The sequence below is a fragment of the Dromiciops gliroides genome, chromosome 6 (genome assembly GCF_019393635.1).
Source record: "Dromiciops gliroides isolate mDroGli1 chromosome 6, mDroGli1.pri, whole genome shotgun sequence".
In the NCBI taxonomy this organism is placed as follows: domain Eukaryota; kingdom Metazoa; phylum Chordata; class Mammalia; order Microbiotheria; family Microbiotheriidae; genus Dromiciops; species Dromiciops gliroides.
The window spans coordinates 132738936-132756581 of NC_057866.1; the positions used below are offsets into that span (position 1 = coordinate 132738936).

General features: G+C 34.7%; 1 protein-coding gene across 16 annotated transcripts in view; it reads left to right on the forward strand.

Annotated features, from left to right (window-relative positions):
• Window positions 1-17646, forward strand: part of ADGRL3 (adhesion G protein-coupled receptor L3) — a 971834-nt gene that overhangs the window by 816179 nt on the left and 138009 nt on the right. For all 16 annotated transcript variants that reach the window (XM_043972867.1, XM_043972872.1, XM_043972873.1 and 13 more), the window contains 4 exons: window positions 7000-7183; window positions 8128-8250; window positions 11703-11911; window positions 12583-12759. In XM_043972867.1, the coding sequence (XP_043828802.1) occupies window positions 7000-7183; window positions 8128-8250; window positions 11703-11911; window positions 12583-12759 (693 nt within the window). The remainder of the gene's footprint in view (window positions 1-6999; window positions 7184-8127; window positions 8251-11702; window positions 11912-12582; window positions 12760-17646) is intronic.

Genomic DNA, 17646 nt, shown 5'->3' on the forward strand with positions numbered 1-17646 from the left:
TTTGGACTAATTTTTTAAATGAATGTTAAAACTAAACAAATTTTAAATGAAAAAGAAGTTATGATTGAAATACAAAACCTTAGCGTCAATATCTAGAAAAGTGCAATGATGATAATATCTGACACTGATATAATACTTTATGGTTTAGAAAATATTTTACATGAATTATTTTATCTGGTCCTGATGACTTTGAGTACTATCATTACTCTACTCTATCCATCTGTACTGGGTAAGAAGCAGCTGTTCATTTTTTTTTTTTCCGGAACATTGTTTCACCTGGTGTGCTAACCTTTCTGTTAAGTCAAGAACCCTCATGCAATCATTATAAACATCTCATAGGAGTAAACATTTACTATAGATACTGGTATGCTTACTATGTACTTTTGAAGTACATTCAAGTAAGAATACATTGTTTCCTCTCACAATCATTCTAGTAAAAGCCACAAAGGTCATGGCCTAGAGCATCTTCTGGCACCACATGAACCCAAGGAGTCATTCACGGTACTGAGTGATGATAATTGGTTAGAAGCAGGAAAGAAGTTGTGAGGAGGGAGGAGACCATGTATTTTCACCAAATCCAAAGCATGCACAACTATAAGGAAAGGACTTGAGAATAAGAACTAAGAAGTTGGTTTTGATGGTACATGCCTGTAATCCCATCTATCAGAAGTCTGGGACTGACATATCTCCTGAACTTAGAACCTCTGAGCTCTAAGGAGCTATAGTGATCCAAAATTCATAATTAATATAATGAGTCCAAGGGAGCGGTAGGCCATTACATTGCCTAAAGAGGAGCAAACCGGCCCAGATTGGAAGTAGAAGAGGTCAAAGCTACCATGCTGCTGTAGGGGGGAATGGAACTGGTGAGTAGTCCCCACACTGCCAACTGGGGCAAGATGAGGAGATCCAGTCTTTTAAAAAAGGGAGTGGGGAGGAACAGTTGACCAATTAGCAAGGTAAAATTCCAAGAATCTAGAAGGGTCAGTAGGGAAAGATAGAAAAGATTCTAAAAAACGACTTTTCAAGTCTATTTCACCTAACCGTAGATGACCCAAAAGTAGGAGCAGCTAATGCTGACAACATTGCTGTATTTTTTGAACATTTAAAAATTTAAAGACTGTGAACTATAACATACCATGATTTTTATTATTTTTATTTATTTATTTTTTGTGGGACAATGAGGGTTAAGTGACTTGCCCAGAATCACACAACTAATAAGTGTTAGATTTCTGAGGTCAGAATTCAGGTCCTTTTGAATCCACGGCTGATGCTTTATCTACTGCACCAACTAGCTGCCCCCTATACCATGAATTTTTTTTTGTAGGGCAATGGGGGTTAAATGACTTGCCTAGGGTTACACAGCTAGTAAGTGTCAAGTGTCTGAGGCTGGTTTCGAACTCAGGTCCTCCTGAATCCAAGGCCAGTGCTTTATCCACTGCACCACCTAGCTGCCCCTTGTTTTTGTTTTGTTGTTGTTGTTTTTTTATATGCCATGATTTTTTAAAAGACAAACATCCCAAAATATATACATCCAAATGAGTGATAGCTGTTCAGTGGTGTTGCAGTACCTTTTGAACACCTCCTTTAGGAGTGTTGTCAAAGCTGATGTCACATTCTCTAGAATGTCCCCAGGTGTGGCAAATTTTTGGCCTTCAAGGATGTGCTTGACTTTGAGGAATAGTTAAAACTAATTCAGAGTCAGGTCTTTTAACTTAAATACATGATCACAATGTGCATATATCATTTGGGGTTGAAAGTCCGCAGTGATTAAGTAATCTTTTGCATTTTCACAGACTCTAATGGCCATTTGAAAAGAATAGTTCCAAAACTATTTTGAGCATGAAAGAACTGTTGAATTATAGGCTCCTACAGTGGCTACTTTTAAGGGCAACACTAATTTGCATGCATAAATTCCAGTATGTTTATAAAAAAGGAAAAGAAACATGAACTGCATTAGCTTATAGTGACCTCATATGTGGAGGGAGAAAATAATTTGACCAGAAACACACAGAAGTTAAGTGGTACAAGTGGAATGTAAATTCTCAATCTTGGGACATCAAGTTAGTTCATTATGTCATGTAGCCTCTTGTTTAAAGTAATCAAATGTTTTATTCCATGTTCCAGTGCAAAGAAAAAGAGGTTTTGTTGTCTGGCAAGCATAGTGCAAAGGTTTTGTTGTCTGGCAAGCATGTTCAGATCTATTCCTCACAATCCTTTGATTATTCCAGGTAGACTTTTTTTTTTCCTGTACAATTCAAAAGCATCACTTAATTCGACAAGTTCTTTGTCATTGTGCATGGAGGCTTCAGGAGGAGAATGGTAAAGTGTCATATGACATTCTGAAGCAACTTTACTTTTTCATCAAATTAGAATATAAATTAGAAATCATAAAAACATGCAGTAGGAAAAAGTTATTGAAACCTGTTTGACTAATTAATTTTAAAGAATGTTGAACACTAATGAATGCCCTAGCTTTTGCAATAAATTTATTGAAATGAATTTGACTTTTCAAACTCAACCCAATGATCTAATAAGTCTACAATTAACTTCATTTTTCATAATATCAAAAACCCCAGCATATTTTAGGGAAAATTGCATTAGATTAAAGTAAAGGCATGCAGATGCTTCTTTATGTGGGTAATATTTTTTCTCTATAGAGGGTAAAAATGATCTGTTTACTGGATCCCATAGTCTGTTTTAGAAGTATATACAGAACATGCAAACATATAAATAAGTATTTAGAACTTATAGACATAGAAGGGCATAAAGAAAACAAAAACATGAAGCCTTTATGCATTTAAGTTGGGTCATCATTAGCAAGTCATACCCTCTCTTGGCCTGGAGTTACATTATTTATAAACGGAGAAAATTCTTGTACTCTCTAGAAGGGTTATTTTGAGGAATATATTCTGTAAATATAATATATGGGACACATTTGATGAATATGATGAATTATTTTATGATTATGCAGTTGTGACTAATTAGTTTTTGATAATCCATAGGATTATCAGATATAGGAGATAGGAAAAACCATAGAAAGATTAGAGTGGGGAAATAACAAGACCATAATTACACATATTCTGAATGGTCAAAATAGTCTGATCTCATTAAGTCAAATTGGTCATTTTGTTCAACCACCTAAAAAACTCTGTACAATCATAAAATCATGGATTTAAAGCTGACAAGAACAATAGAAGGTCTTCTGGTTTAACCCTGTCCATTTTAGAAGTGCAGAGATTGAAGCCCAGAGAAGTTGTGCTTTGCCCAAGGTCCCCCAGATCAGTAGGTATAAGCACTGGGCCTAGCCACTACAACCCCAAATCTAGTTCTCTTCCCACATTATCCCCAGGATGTATCTATCTTTTATCTGTACAGTGACTTCTTTCACTGGAATACTGTGATAAAAATTTTATAATATGGTACTATTGTTGAAAATACTACTGTAAATTATTATATTTTTCTAGCAGAAAACATTTTTTTCAGTTATTTATTTTTTATCTGTGCCCATAATTTCTTTGATAGGGAATTCCCAGTAAGAAACCGCCCTCTAACAATGGCTACCAGCAGATATTCTGCAATTCAGCTTTATAGTTACTTGGGGCATTGAGAGATCAAGTGACTTGTCCAGGGTCACACAAGAGCAATGTGTCAGAAGTGGGACTTAGACCCAGCTCTTCCTGACTTTAAAGTTGGGTCTCTTTCCTCTATCTAACAGTACCTCACCTTTCATATACTAATCAATATATTAAGAATTACCAGATTCAGCCTTTGCTTAGTTCTTGGTTCTATGAATACTACATTCTTTACACGAAGAAAGGATGAATACAAAACATTTAAGTACTTGCTGTGTGCAAAGCACTGGAGATAAAAATAAAAAAACAGCATTCCAGCCCTCAAAGACCTTGTATTCATTAGGGGAAAACATTCCATATAAATGAGTGTTGGGCCAGGGAGGATTTTTTTTTTTTGGTAGGGGGAAAGTCAATGGGATAGTGGGTATAATTATTGGAGAATCAATTGATGCACCCTTTCCAGCAGCAATAATAATATTGTTTTGATTACCATTTGCAGAACAAAAGATAAAAAGGTAGGAATCAAATATGTACTGGGAAATAGGGTTCATGCCAAGAAGATGACCAGGTTAGATAGTTGGATGGTATATAAAGTGTGGCATAGGTTGTGGAGTGGATAGACATAGCAGTCCATATGCAATTGCTCTGAGTCACTAATCAGGGCAATGTTTCCAAAGCTGAATGGATTAAGTAATTAGTGAATGGTTTCTGGAGAAATTGCCAAAGACTAATGACTAGTGGCCAGTGGCAAGGAGATGGTCAGGCTAAATGGTAGGATGGGGTAGAAAGCAAAGATCTAAATACAGCTTTTATAATCAACCAAATGACTTATGCTAATATTTCCTTGGACTTGCTTTCAGGAACATAGTCCTCTAAGATCTAGTGTTGGGGTAAGGAGGATGTACCTTACATATCAGTCTAATTCTATCATTTTACAAATGAGAAATCTGAAGCCCCCAAAATTGAAGTACAGCAGAGCTAGAATTTTAATTGAGAATGAAAAAAGCCAGTTGATTCAAAATCCAATGTTCTTTCTACCTTATAATTATACTATGAAGGGGACCTTTTCTATGGGGCGGGGGGGAGGGGGAAGGATTGGATCTGAAACATTTCTTCCTGTGCCAGCTAATTCAAATTCATTAAATTGAGATGCAGGTCTACATTTTCAAGTCAATTCAATTCACCAAATAGTTATCAAATATCTGTTTTGAGAAAGACTCTGGGGATTCAGCAATCTATTGGGCTTTGAGTAAAGGCTGATTTAATATTTTTGTCATGCTTGGGCTTTGGGATTCCCAGTAATGTATGTATGATATATAAATATGAATGATTCTTATAGATCATATCTTCTCCGTAAAAGATAGTTATTCCCAGGTAAAATACAAATGTCAAGTATATGTTCATTTAGTAAATGGATAGCCATTAAGATATCTTTAGTTATTATGTTACCAATTTAAATATGGATCAATTGAAGAGTGATGAAAAAAATAGAAAAGCAGAATCTCTAGTAATCAACTTTATATGAGTTACTGACCCTTACTAACAGTAGAAATGTCTAAGATGTTTCCCAAAGTTAACTATGGTTAGTGATTATATCTGATCCTTTTCCCCATCCGACCCCCTTTCCTAAGAAAGCCAATAATTTAGGGTTCAGAACCATTTTCTTTTCTTGTCCAAAGAAGTTTCCCTTTCAGATGTAATGGTGTAGATAGATCTGAGTAAGAGAACTTATTCCAAAATTGATCAGATTCTTACATTTTGAAGGAAAGGCATTTCTATCTATTGAATTCAGATTTTTCTTTTTATGAATACAGACTCTTGATTCAGAAAGTATCAGACACTCCTAGAAAGAACATTTCTTTGCTCTGAGTGTTTCTTCTCTCCACTTGGCTTTAGAATAACTATTAAATACTTCTATATTGGCATCTCATTCTTTGCAAAGCCTGTTTGCCTTTCTCCTAAGAGAAGATTCTTCAAGGTATCTCTTTTCATGATCTACGGGAGCACATTCATCTCCAATATGGGGCATGCTTTCAAAAGCCTAGTGGAAAGAATACTATGTAAAAACTACCAACCAATTAAGCCATTTGACATTCTTTGCTTTGTTTATTTAAAACAACAATAATAACAACTTGGAAGAGGAAGGGAAAGGGAGTTTAAAAGGCAAACTGAGGGATTCTTCTCCAGAAAAGCCTGATGGTGGCAATTTGTGGCCAGGACTTTCAGCATCTGGAAAAATTTCAAGAAAGACAACTTTTATCAAAAGGCAAATTAATCAGTGAAACTAGTGTTAATTGACAATGAAGGTGTTTTGTTATGAAACAGATTTGTTTTTAGCAGTCTGTAGTTAGTTACTAAGAAAACACTACCCAGAAGAAAATGCTTCAATGCTATGAGTAGTTCAACCATCTCATCCTACTTTTGACAAACACAGTAAACTTCAGCCCTGTGAAAAACATTCGTGTGCCACCTAGAATCTATGCCTGCATTGGCTAGCTAATTAACTTTTTTTTCTTAATAAATTTGAGCTATCGTAATTAGCTGATACAATTATAATTACCTTAAAACTCTGTCTTACTTTTATTTTTTTGCAATTTGTAATTTTTTATGTCCAAAATAGCCCTCAAGTAAGACTTAGTTGAAGAAGGGTTACTTTTATTTGGAACCTGAAGCAAGCAAACCTTAGAAAGCACAAGACTCACAACCATAGGAATGAGGATGAAACAATGTGAAATGTGATCATTTGTCATATGTGAGTGTGCCTGCTGAAGTTTTCAAGGAAAAAAAAATAACCCCGAGGACTATATATAGTACAGTCTTACTGTTTATGAACCTCTAGAATGGTAAATAGCATCAGAAAAGTTTCTATAGCCATATAACACATAGGAAGCCCCTGGTCGTTTACCTCCTTTGATACTTTTTTTTTGGAAAATTGATATGCTCAGTTAATTCTTATCTCATCTGGAATAGATATGTTTTCTCCATAGTCTTTGTTTTAAATTGTATTTGTTATATTGGGCCACCCATTTTATGGGGATCTCAGGAGAAAAAAAAAACTTTTTCTGGGTTCGGTTTAAGGAATTCTTCCCCCCAATCTGATAGTGTACAATTTTAAAGCATGCTTTAGATTTAGTGGTCACAATCATGTGAAAGCATGAGTTATCGATTCTAGGAATCTAGCACGACTTCTTTTCTTGTCATTCAAAATACAAGCAGGTTTCCCCCCTGCCTAGCAAAGACTCAAATGGGGTTTACAGTAGAAAATAATGAGTCCTTCTGCTGTAGCATGTCACAGGGGAAGATAGGACAATGCTGTAGTCCTGCTGACTGCTGTGCCCTGCTTGCTGGGTAGCATGTACTCTCAGATGTCTGACAGCTCATGTGGGCTCACTAGAGACCTCTGTCATTCTGTTCTTCCTCTCCGCAGGCAATGGTTGAGACAGTTAACAACCTGCTCCAGCCACAGGCTTTGAATGCATGGCGAGACCTCACGACAAGCGATCAGCTCCGTGCAGCTACCATGTTACTTGACACTGTGGAGGAAAGTGCTTTTGTGCTGGCCGATAACCTTTTGAAGACAGACATAGTCAGGGAAAACACAAACAATATCCGTAAGTGATCCTCATTATCAAGGAAAGCCAATTTCTTCCTCCTGCTGGAAGAGGGACTAAAAAGATATTCCCTAGGTTTGCCAAGAGGTGCTTTTTTTCCATTGGCTTTATATGACTGGTTTTCTAGGGTGGGTAGTGATTACTTATTACTGTTCATAGGAAAACTTTCATTTTCAGATAAAGAATCTTCAAATCACTCTGAAATTGGGCATGGTGGAATAAGCTTGTCTCAAATGAAGGAACTGAATTCTATTTTGTAATATGGTATTTTGTAAGACATATCTTCCTTTTTAAGAATCGAAGTTTGGTTGGTATTATATAAAGTGAGAAGTGGGTATTTCTTGAAATTGGTTCAAAATATAGGTGTTAACCTTATAAATGAAGCCAATAAAAATTATATGGATTTTGTATGTTATTTTCCTCACAAAATTGAAGGCTTTTACTTGTTTATGAGAAGACAGCTGACAATTTTATGTTAGAGAATTTAATGAATTTGATTTTAGCTTTTTAGATTAAAATATAAAATGAAAGTATGCCTTTCAACAAGGCAGAAATAATTTATAGTTGTTTTATTTTGCTCATTTCTCAAATAGAAATATGTTTAGACTTTCTAGCCAATGGCAAAAAAAATGCATTTTTAAAATGTTTCTTTTCAAAGTAAGTTTTATCATTGATGCTCATGAATTCTCATAAATATTTGCATTTGTCTGATATCACAGACTTCATTGCTTTTCTAAAAATTATATTTGACGGTGAGGGCAAGCACATTGTAAATGAATAAAAGCCATTGGAAAGTTTGATAAATTATATATAAATTTTCATAATTCATTTGTTTATATCTTAAACATATTTTAGAAATTTCAAGAAATATTTCCTTAAGGTAATTTTTAAAATCATGTTTCTCAATGCATTTTGAGCTTGTCCTGATGCTTTCCTGTTAACAGAATTAGAAGTTGCAAGGCTGAGTACAGAAGGGAATTTAGAAGATCTAAAATTTCCAGAAAACATGGGACATGGAAGTACTATTCAGCTATCTGCAAATACCCTGAAACAAAATGGCCGAAATGGTATGTTAGCTTTTTTATTTTCCTAAAGGTATTTTAAATTAATTTTTTCATCACCAGTTAATTAATTTATTCCATACTTAAACTACTTCTGTAATCACCTTTACCTTTCACCTTTACTTTCTCAGTACTCTAAAACTTAGCTATTATCTCAGACAAGCCAGTATTCTCATTGTCCTAGGAAGAAAGGAAGGAAGGAAGGAAGAAAGGAAGGAAGGGAGGGAGGAATGAAGGAGGATACCTCCCATCTATCTACTAAGCATATTTGTACACACACACACACACACACACACACACACACACACACACACATCTTGTATGCATGTAATTGTTTACATGTGCTTTCCCCCATTAGAATGTGAGTTCCTTGAAAGTAGGTACCATATTTTTGCCTTTCTTTGTATTTCCAGCATTTAGATCAAAACCTAGCACTTAGTGCTTAATAAATGCTTACTGATGGATAGAGTACCAGCCCTGGAGTCAGGAGTACCTGAGTTCAAATCTGGCCTCAGACACTTAACACTTACTAGCTGTGTGACCCTGGGCAAGTCACTTAACCCCAATTGCCTCACTAAAAAAAAGTCCTTACTCATTGAAATGCTTACTGATTGGAAAAGTATTGTTCCTATGGTCAAGGTATAAGCAGAGTCACCTATAAAATGGAATATAGGCAAAATTCATTGCCAGGAAATATCATTACCAAGAAAGAGCAAAGATTATAATATTCCCAGCAGTGTTTTGTTGCTGAGGTCACAGTGATTGCCCTAATCAAATAATCATGCACAACCAATTCTTTTCTAGTTCCTATAGGTGTATTAGGCAGCATATATAAAAATTACTCAATTGTGTGCTGTCTGTATTGAAGTAAGGGCTGAGCTTTTTACCCTAGGACCTTATCCTATTTCTACCCAACTCTTGTAACTGAGACACTTAAAACTCTCTGACCCTCTTCTGTAGCCCATAAAATAATAAACCAATTAAAAAATATATTTAAAAGGTTAGAGGGAAAGAATTAGGGTAAGTTGTGCATGATGTGAACTTTAAGATTTACCTGATGTAAAGAACTGCTACGAATTTAGCCAGGGTGTTTGAATGATTTCACAAATTTGATCAGTCTATAGAACTACGGATTTAGGACTAGAAGGAAGCTAAAAGGTGCATGGTACAGGGGAAGGAACACTGGCTCTGAAATCAGAGGATTTGAATTCAAATCCCACCTATGGTTCTTACTCCCTAAGTGATGATGGTTGGCCACTCACTTCATGTTTCTGGGTTTCAGTTTCCCACTTTGTAAAAATGAGAGGCCTCTGAGATCTCTTCCATCTCTTAGATCTATGTGATCAAAGATTATCTAGGCCCATTACCTCATTTGGCATATAGGGAAACTGAGACCTAAAGAGATGAAGTGAGTTGTTCAACATCATACTGGTTGTGTGGCAGTTCAGGTATTTCAGTTCAAGGTCCTCAGAATTCCTTGTCCATCACTTTTTTCATCATGTGAACTATTTCTCTTTCTTGCTCCCTTTTGCTTTTTATTTGTATTGCTTTTGAATATCCATGTCATTTATTTCCATTTTAACAAAACATGCCTTATTTACCATGGTATGTATTTCTAAAAAAAACCAAAAAAACAAAAAAAAAAACCCAGCAACAACAACAATAAAAAAAAGTGCTCTTTGATCACAGGTTCTTTCAAAACAAAAGTCTGGTCAGAATTTTATGCAATATTTTAAAATTTAAATGCTAAGCAATTTCCCCACAAAAATGTTAATATTTCTGTTTACTTTCTAAATTTTGGACTCCAACTTATTGGTATATCCACTAAAAGCAGTTACATTGTTGTCTTTAGGACCAAATTCTATTATAATTAGGAGTGGGAAGGGCTCTTTTAAAAAATATGTATTTGAGTATTTAAAAAATCTGACTAAACTGTCAGATTTTTCAGTAGGAGAAACCATACTCTATTTTTAGAATGAAATGAAAAACTAAAGCTACCTTCTCTCTCAAGAAGAATCATACGCTTAGAGATTTAGTCCTAGAAGGGACTCCCTCATTTTTCAAATGAGAAAACTGAGTTTCAGAGAACTTAAATGACTTGCCCAGCATCATACAGCTAGTTAATGTATGAGGCAGAATTTGAACCTGCAACTTCCTGAATCCAAGTCCAAGGAAATGAATTCCATATGTGGCGATATGCCTGAAGTATAGGTAGGACCTTCATTTAACCACTTTGGTTTTTTTGTTACTTTAGGGATTTGATACTTCCTGATAAGCATATGGGAGAGATTGAAAATGTAAATAGCCCGCATACCTGGCTCTATGGAGCAGTACCCTGAATATGTAGGGATTTAATGTTTGTTTAATTAAATTGATTTTTTAAATATCTTTACCTGTTTATTGGACATAGTCTATTCCCAATGCACAGTGAGGTCTGTTTCACAACAGTCGAAGTTTAATTCAAAAAATATCCATAGGGCACCTAAGCATGCATTGTATTAGAAGACAGAAAGGACTCTGTATTTCAAAAAAGTAATTATTTCAGATAGATTATTTGTCTCAGGCTCCATTACAAATGCAACTATTACTCTTTTTTCCCCCAAGATGCCAATATGTATTATACATTTTCTAAGCAATTGTATAACTGGGAATATTTTCTTTCTTAAATAGTGACTTATTGAGGACGTAAGGATCATTTCCATTTCCACATGCCTTATATTGCCCAATAGGCAATGTGCTACAAACTGAGAGTTTGGCCTGGGCATTGTCAGTAGCTGGATTTGGATCCAGAGGATTAATGTTCAGTGCTTATGTCTGCCAATTACTAACTCACTGATACTGGGCACATCATTTAACATCCCTGAAACTCCTCCTTATAAGTAAAATGAAAGAATTGGACTATTTGACCTCTAAGGTTTCTTCTAGCTCTAACTCTCTATTCCTATTTTTGCAGCTGAATTTTCAATGAATAATTTTAGTAGATTAAATGGGCATTAAAGAAGGAGTCATTGGCAATAAAATACTTTGTGATGCTAGTTCATTTTTCCTTATGTTGTAGATATCTATCATCTTCCTTTGCACAGGCTTCCTAAAGAGGTTTGGTAAAAGTAATTTTTTTTTTTTGGTGGGTCAATGAGGGTTAAGTGACTTGCCCAGGGTCATACAGCTAGTAAGTGTCAAGTGTCTGAGGCTGTATTTGAACTCAGGTCCTCCTGAATCCAGAACCGGTGCTTTATCCACTGTACCACTTAGCTGCCCCCAAAAGTGATTCTTAAAAGCTGAAAATTTTAATATAGCATTTAAAAGCAAATTGATGTCTTTTAAAGTTTGTTTTTAGTTGCAAAAATACTGATAGAAGCAATGACTATAATATAATCAAACATAGCAAAACTGATTAGAACAAATAGATTTATCAACATTTGAACCCAACCTTTGATTCAAATTCACATTTATTTTAGGAGAGATCAGAGTGGCTTTTGTCCTGTATAACAACTTGGGTCCTTATTTGTCCACGGAGAATGCCAGTATGAAGTTGGGAACAGAGGCCATGTCCACCAATCATTCTGTCATCGTCAATTCCCCTGTTATTACAGCAGCAATAAACAAAGAGTTTAGTAATAAAGTTTATTTGGCTGATCCAGTAGTGTTTACTGTTAAGCATATCAAGGTAAGATAACTGCATATGGAAATTTATTTTGATTGTCCAGTTTATTCACATTTGTTATTTCTCTTACAAAACTAATTTAAAATTTTAATTTGCTTTTAAAATTTCTCTTATTCTATAATCTTTGACAAATTCAGTAGCTATGGATAATGCTGCTGCTGGATTTTTTTTCCTTAGTGTGTTTATTTTGGGGAGGACATGTTTCTTTCACATTTTGTATCAGAATGTAAGTTAAACATTAATTTGGCTAATATTTTTTTTTCAAAATAAAAAGCTAAAAATATGGAAAAGTATATATAACTATTTTATTGTTACTCTTATGAATGTTATTTATGGTAGGACTTCTTTTTCTGAAGATAAATTTCTCATAACCATGTGATATTAGTACCAAAGTTAATTGCTGAGAGCAATTAATTCTCTACTTTGCACATAAATGAGTGGACATGGTACCAAGGCATTAAAATGTGTTTGCAGTTGTAATGAATCAGTAACATAGAACTAATCCGGCATTAGAAATATAAATGATCCCATTTATCTTGGACTTGATGAATGCTGCTAAAAATATTCAAATAAAACCAAACCAAAATTATTAGGGTAAAAAGGTGGATTTGGAATATATCCTCTTAACATCTATTACTTAAAAGTTAATCATTTTGCAAATTTCTTCCTTATAGCAATCTGAGGAAAATTTCAACCCTAACTGTTCATTCTGGAGCTACTCCAAACGTACAATGACAGGCTATTGGTCAACACAGGGCTGTCGCCTCCTTACAACTAATAAGACACACACTACGTGCTCTTGTAATCACCTAACCAACTTTGCTGTATTGATGGCACATGTGGAAGTTAAGGTAAGATACTATGAAACAATAGAATATTTGGACTAGAGAGAACACTGTAATGCCACTGAATCCAGTATACATTCAGAGACTTCATCTTGATCACAACACAGGAGTATACATTATCCATGACTTTGGTTTCCCAAAGAGGACTCAGAAATGTATAAGGGTATGATCTACTTTTTCCCACTATTCTTCAAAATAGAACTGCTCTCTTCCTGCATTAGAAAACTGGTATTGAGGGAAGGCACTTCCCTCTGTTTCTCAAGCCTTTTGTTTTCCAGAATGAATACCCCTAGTTTTATAAGCTTTACCTAAAGATGTTCTCCACACTTTTTACCAATTTTGTTGCTGTCTTGCCTGAACCATCCAACTATATTTTTTGTTTATCCAAAGGATCCTTAGCTCCATAAGCTATAATAGTGGTATGTTAGTTGTTTTCTGAATGAATAAGACAATAAACCTTTTGGCAGAAATTATGGGTAAAAGTATCTTGAATACCATCATTATTTAATTTAAATATTTTTACTTACAATTTATACAATTTGATGAATATTTGAAAAGGCACACTGTTTTTGCTCAATGGAATTGTTTAATTTGTTAATCAATATTTTATTTCTGATGATGAGATAAGTTTTAACTTCTAAAGTTTGATTTATTTTACTAGAATCATTTGTTGCAAAACAAAATTAGCTTGAAACAATACCCATTAATTAAGGTTTTAGAGCATTATCAAAAAATTTAAAGAAATTTCTTTTCTTGGGGGAAGTTAGGTGGCACAGTGGATAAATCACTGACCCTGGATTCAGGAAGACCTGAGTTCAAATCCAGCCTCAGACACTTGACATTTAATAGCTGTGTGACACTGGGCAAGTCATTTAACCTTCATTGCCCTGCAAAAAAAAAAAAATCTTCTTTTAATGGATTGTTATTGATATCTTTTCTTTTTATATCAGCTATATCTCCATCTAAATCTCTCCCAGTTATCAAAGAGTATAGTCATTGTTGTCATTTTCTTTGTATAATTCTCAATTATCATCAAGAATAGTTGCACCACTTCAGAGCTCCATCAGCAATTTTAGCATGCCTTTCTTTTCATGAGTTGTTTTGTTTTATATATCTCTTATTCATTGATTTGGAACATTTTTAATGGGATTGTTAATAGTTTACAATTCTTCTTTTGAGACCTGCTTGTTCTTACTCTCTATTTATCTGTTCAGGAATAGCTCTGGGCCCTGAACTAGTGTCCAAGCTGCAGTTATATACCCCTTAGGTGTAAATACAGGCAGGATTTCACAAGTACATTGTGGTAATCTACTTGGATACAGGAAGGCATATTTCAGTAAACAGAGGCATACATGTCAGGAAGTGGGTACTGAGCCACAGGCTTCAGGGGAAAACCAGTGTGCCCTACTTTCGTTTTCAGGGCCTCACTTTTATCCCCAATATTTTCCCATATTAGTTCTGGACCCTGTACATTTCTTAATTCAAACTAAAATCATTATCTTTTCTTTTTTTTGCTCAAATACTGTTAACTCAGGCTGTGCTTTTGGCCTATAAGCAACCCCAAACCCAGTCTTTTCTAGATGAAGAACATGCTCTATAGCTATGAATTCTCCAGCTTATACTTGTGAAGTTATGGCCTTTTAAAAAAAAACTAGCAGAAAATTTTACGTGTGTCCTTAAGTTTCCTTTTAGCAGGTATGGACAAGAGTCCAACCTAGGAAAATCTTTTAGGTTTCTGCCTCTCTCATTCAACCTGTTAGATAACCTCCCTAGCTTTTCCTCATCTGCAGATTTCCTAAGCGTGCCACCTATATCTATATCCAAATTATTGAAAACTACAAACTTCTTCACCCTTTCACAGACCAGTGTCTTCCATATTGACATGTAACCTTTTTTGAATAGGTCCCAATGAATGATGAATCACTAATAAGTGTGAATAATTAATCTCCTGGAGTAGTTAAATGTATTAAAATTCCTATTATATGGTTCTAATTATGTAAAATATAGTGTTGTTATTGTTGAGTAGTTTCAGTTATACCCGACTCTTCATGAGTCCATTTTAGGACTTTCTTGGCAAAGATACTAGAAGGGCTTTCCATTTCCGTCTCCAGATCATTTTACAGAGGAAAATGAGAAAAACGGGGTAAGTGACTTGCCCAGGGTCACACAAGTGTCTGAGGCCAGATTCAAAGTCATGAAAATGAGTCTTCCTGACTCCAGGCCCAGCAGTCTATCCACTGGACCACCTAATTGCCCATAAGATATGGTAATGCAGTTGAAAATATGCAGTGCAAATTTGAATAATGCAACCACTTTAGGAGATTTATTATTCACACTAATTGAGATTTATCTCTTCTCTTTAGGTCTAGCCATTCAACTAGTTCTGAATACATTTAACAACATTTGTCTAGTCTATTTTCATGTCTACAAAAGTGTCATAAAATGGTTTGTCAAATGTTTTGCTAAATTCTAAGTTAATTATATCCACAGTGTTACCTTTATCATTTGTTAGTCTTGGAAGATAAGAAATTAATTTAGTATGGAGTGACTTTTCATGATGAAGCCTTATTAAATTTATGCAATCATAGCTCCCTTTTGGGGGTTTTCACTAACAATTTATTTGAGAATATGGTTTAGATGGGTTAATAAATATAGTACAAAAATCAAATCTAGCCTGTTGCCTATTTTTTGTAGGGACTGCTAGCTAAGAATTTTTTTTTCATTTTTTACATTCAAAATATAATAAAACTTTATTTAAAATGTAAAAAAAAATTTTTAGCTCAAGGGTGCTACATTTAGCCTATGGATAATAATATGCAGCCTCCTGCTCTAGAATGTTGCTAGGAAGCAGTCCTATAATTTGAAGATTGCACTCTCTTCCTTGTTTTGATAATCAGGACAACAGTTGTTCTCTAATTGGGGAAACCTCTACTATTCTCCATGTTCTTTCAGTGATCTGAAGGGGTTTTCTGCTGCAAAGACCTATCTTTTTAATACCCTGATCTTCTTCCTGGCAGTGTTTTATGGCTACAAATCATGGAATGCCATGATCTCAGAACAAATCTAATGGAGAATAAGTCTAGAGGCAGTTCAAATATACATAATGGGTATAAGGAAGCTGCAAGATATTATTAGAGATGATGCTTTTATAAGATATGGTATAGAAGACAATCAAGGACATTCATGGCTAAAAAAGTGAGAATAAAGGAAAACAGGAAGATCGCTTGAGCATTTCATTCCTTTTAAAATATTAAAAGATTAAGATACATATCTAGCAAACTTTTATTGGAATATCTATGGAGGATTTATGAAAAGATTTACATGAGAATCTGGTAGAATAAAAAGGCTTCATGGCATGTACCTTGCCAGTGAAGATAGAGCATTCATACTGACAAATGAGACCTTAGATCTGGTATTATATTAAGGTTTAGAAACCAGCTGTGATCATCAGAACATTCCTGAACATTGTAATACTGTGTAAGGTGTTGCTTCCATGTGTTTCCTTATTATATGCAATTTAAACTTTTTTCTTCTTTCCATTAAATGCCACCTACCATTTATTTGTCTCAAACTTCTATTTACTTGCATTTGGTCAGGCTTCACTATTGCTGAAGAAAATTCTAAGACCATGGAAGAGTTTTCTTTTCCCTTTTGTTCTATTCTGAAATCTGTATCTAAGCAACTAAAATGATAAGTACATTAAATATTTGCAACTACACTGCAAACATTGACTCAGGTTTTTGTACTCAGCACCTACTCAACTCACCCACAATTGCCTCTCCCCTCTGATGGGAGGACTGAAGGGCAGAGCATTAAACTCCTTCCAAAGCCCTCCTTTATTCAGGACTCACAACTGTCCTGCTAACTCCATTTTATACCAGAATCTCTGATTGCACAGCAATTCATGATTCATGTCACCTGCTCTCCTCCTCTCCCCCTCCCACTGTCATCTTCCTTTTGCATGTCAGTTTACCCCATTAGATTCCTTCATGACAGAGACTGTCTCTTTCTCTTATTGGTATCACCAGTACTTAATATAGTACCTAGCTCATAGTAAGTGCTTAATAACTGTTTTTTAATTGAGTTGAACTAGATATTCACCTTCCAATATGGCATAGCCACCCAATTGTCATTGATTTTTAGGGAATACTAATATCAAATTGATAATGTTTTATTACACTGACAATTTCATTGAGAGGACTATGAATAGCCAGATTTTGTTAACTGAGAGACCAAAAAGAAGTATATTTGAACAGAAATGACTTAAATTTATCTATATTTCATTTTATGTGTGAGAAAATTGTTTATGCAAGAAGACTTATGCTTCAGTCAAAGTATTTATGAATTATCCTGATTACTTGTCATGAAAAAGCAACTTACTCTATACTGTCTCTTTCTTAATTCCTGTTGACAAACAATTCAAAAATGGATATCCTTGATCTATGGTGATCTGTGTTGTTTAATACTGGGTACTAAACATTTAACTTTAAAAACTGAATTTCCAATCTGTTTCATGGAACAATGCTATTCTGACTTAACTTTATAATTTCAATAGAAAACCCTATTTAACTAGCTAAGAATAGCAACTCTTATAAGTTAAAAACATTTTTGTGTCAATAAGTATTAAGGATTTGAATTCAAGGTGAAGACTGGCCTCTGATTCTACCAGGTTCAGAAGGGGAATGCATTGTTTCTGCATGTTACCACTTGCCAGAGATAAGAGGGGGAAAAGGCTATACATGATAGGCTATACATGAAAGGACAGACTTTTGGAAATTTGGACTTTAATCTGAAATACTTTTCAGTTCACAAAGAAACACCAGTGAGAAAAATTCAGGCTAAAATTTGAGCTATCCAACCTGTCTTTTCAATGTAGAAATCATTAGATATTCA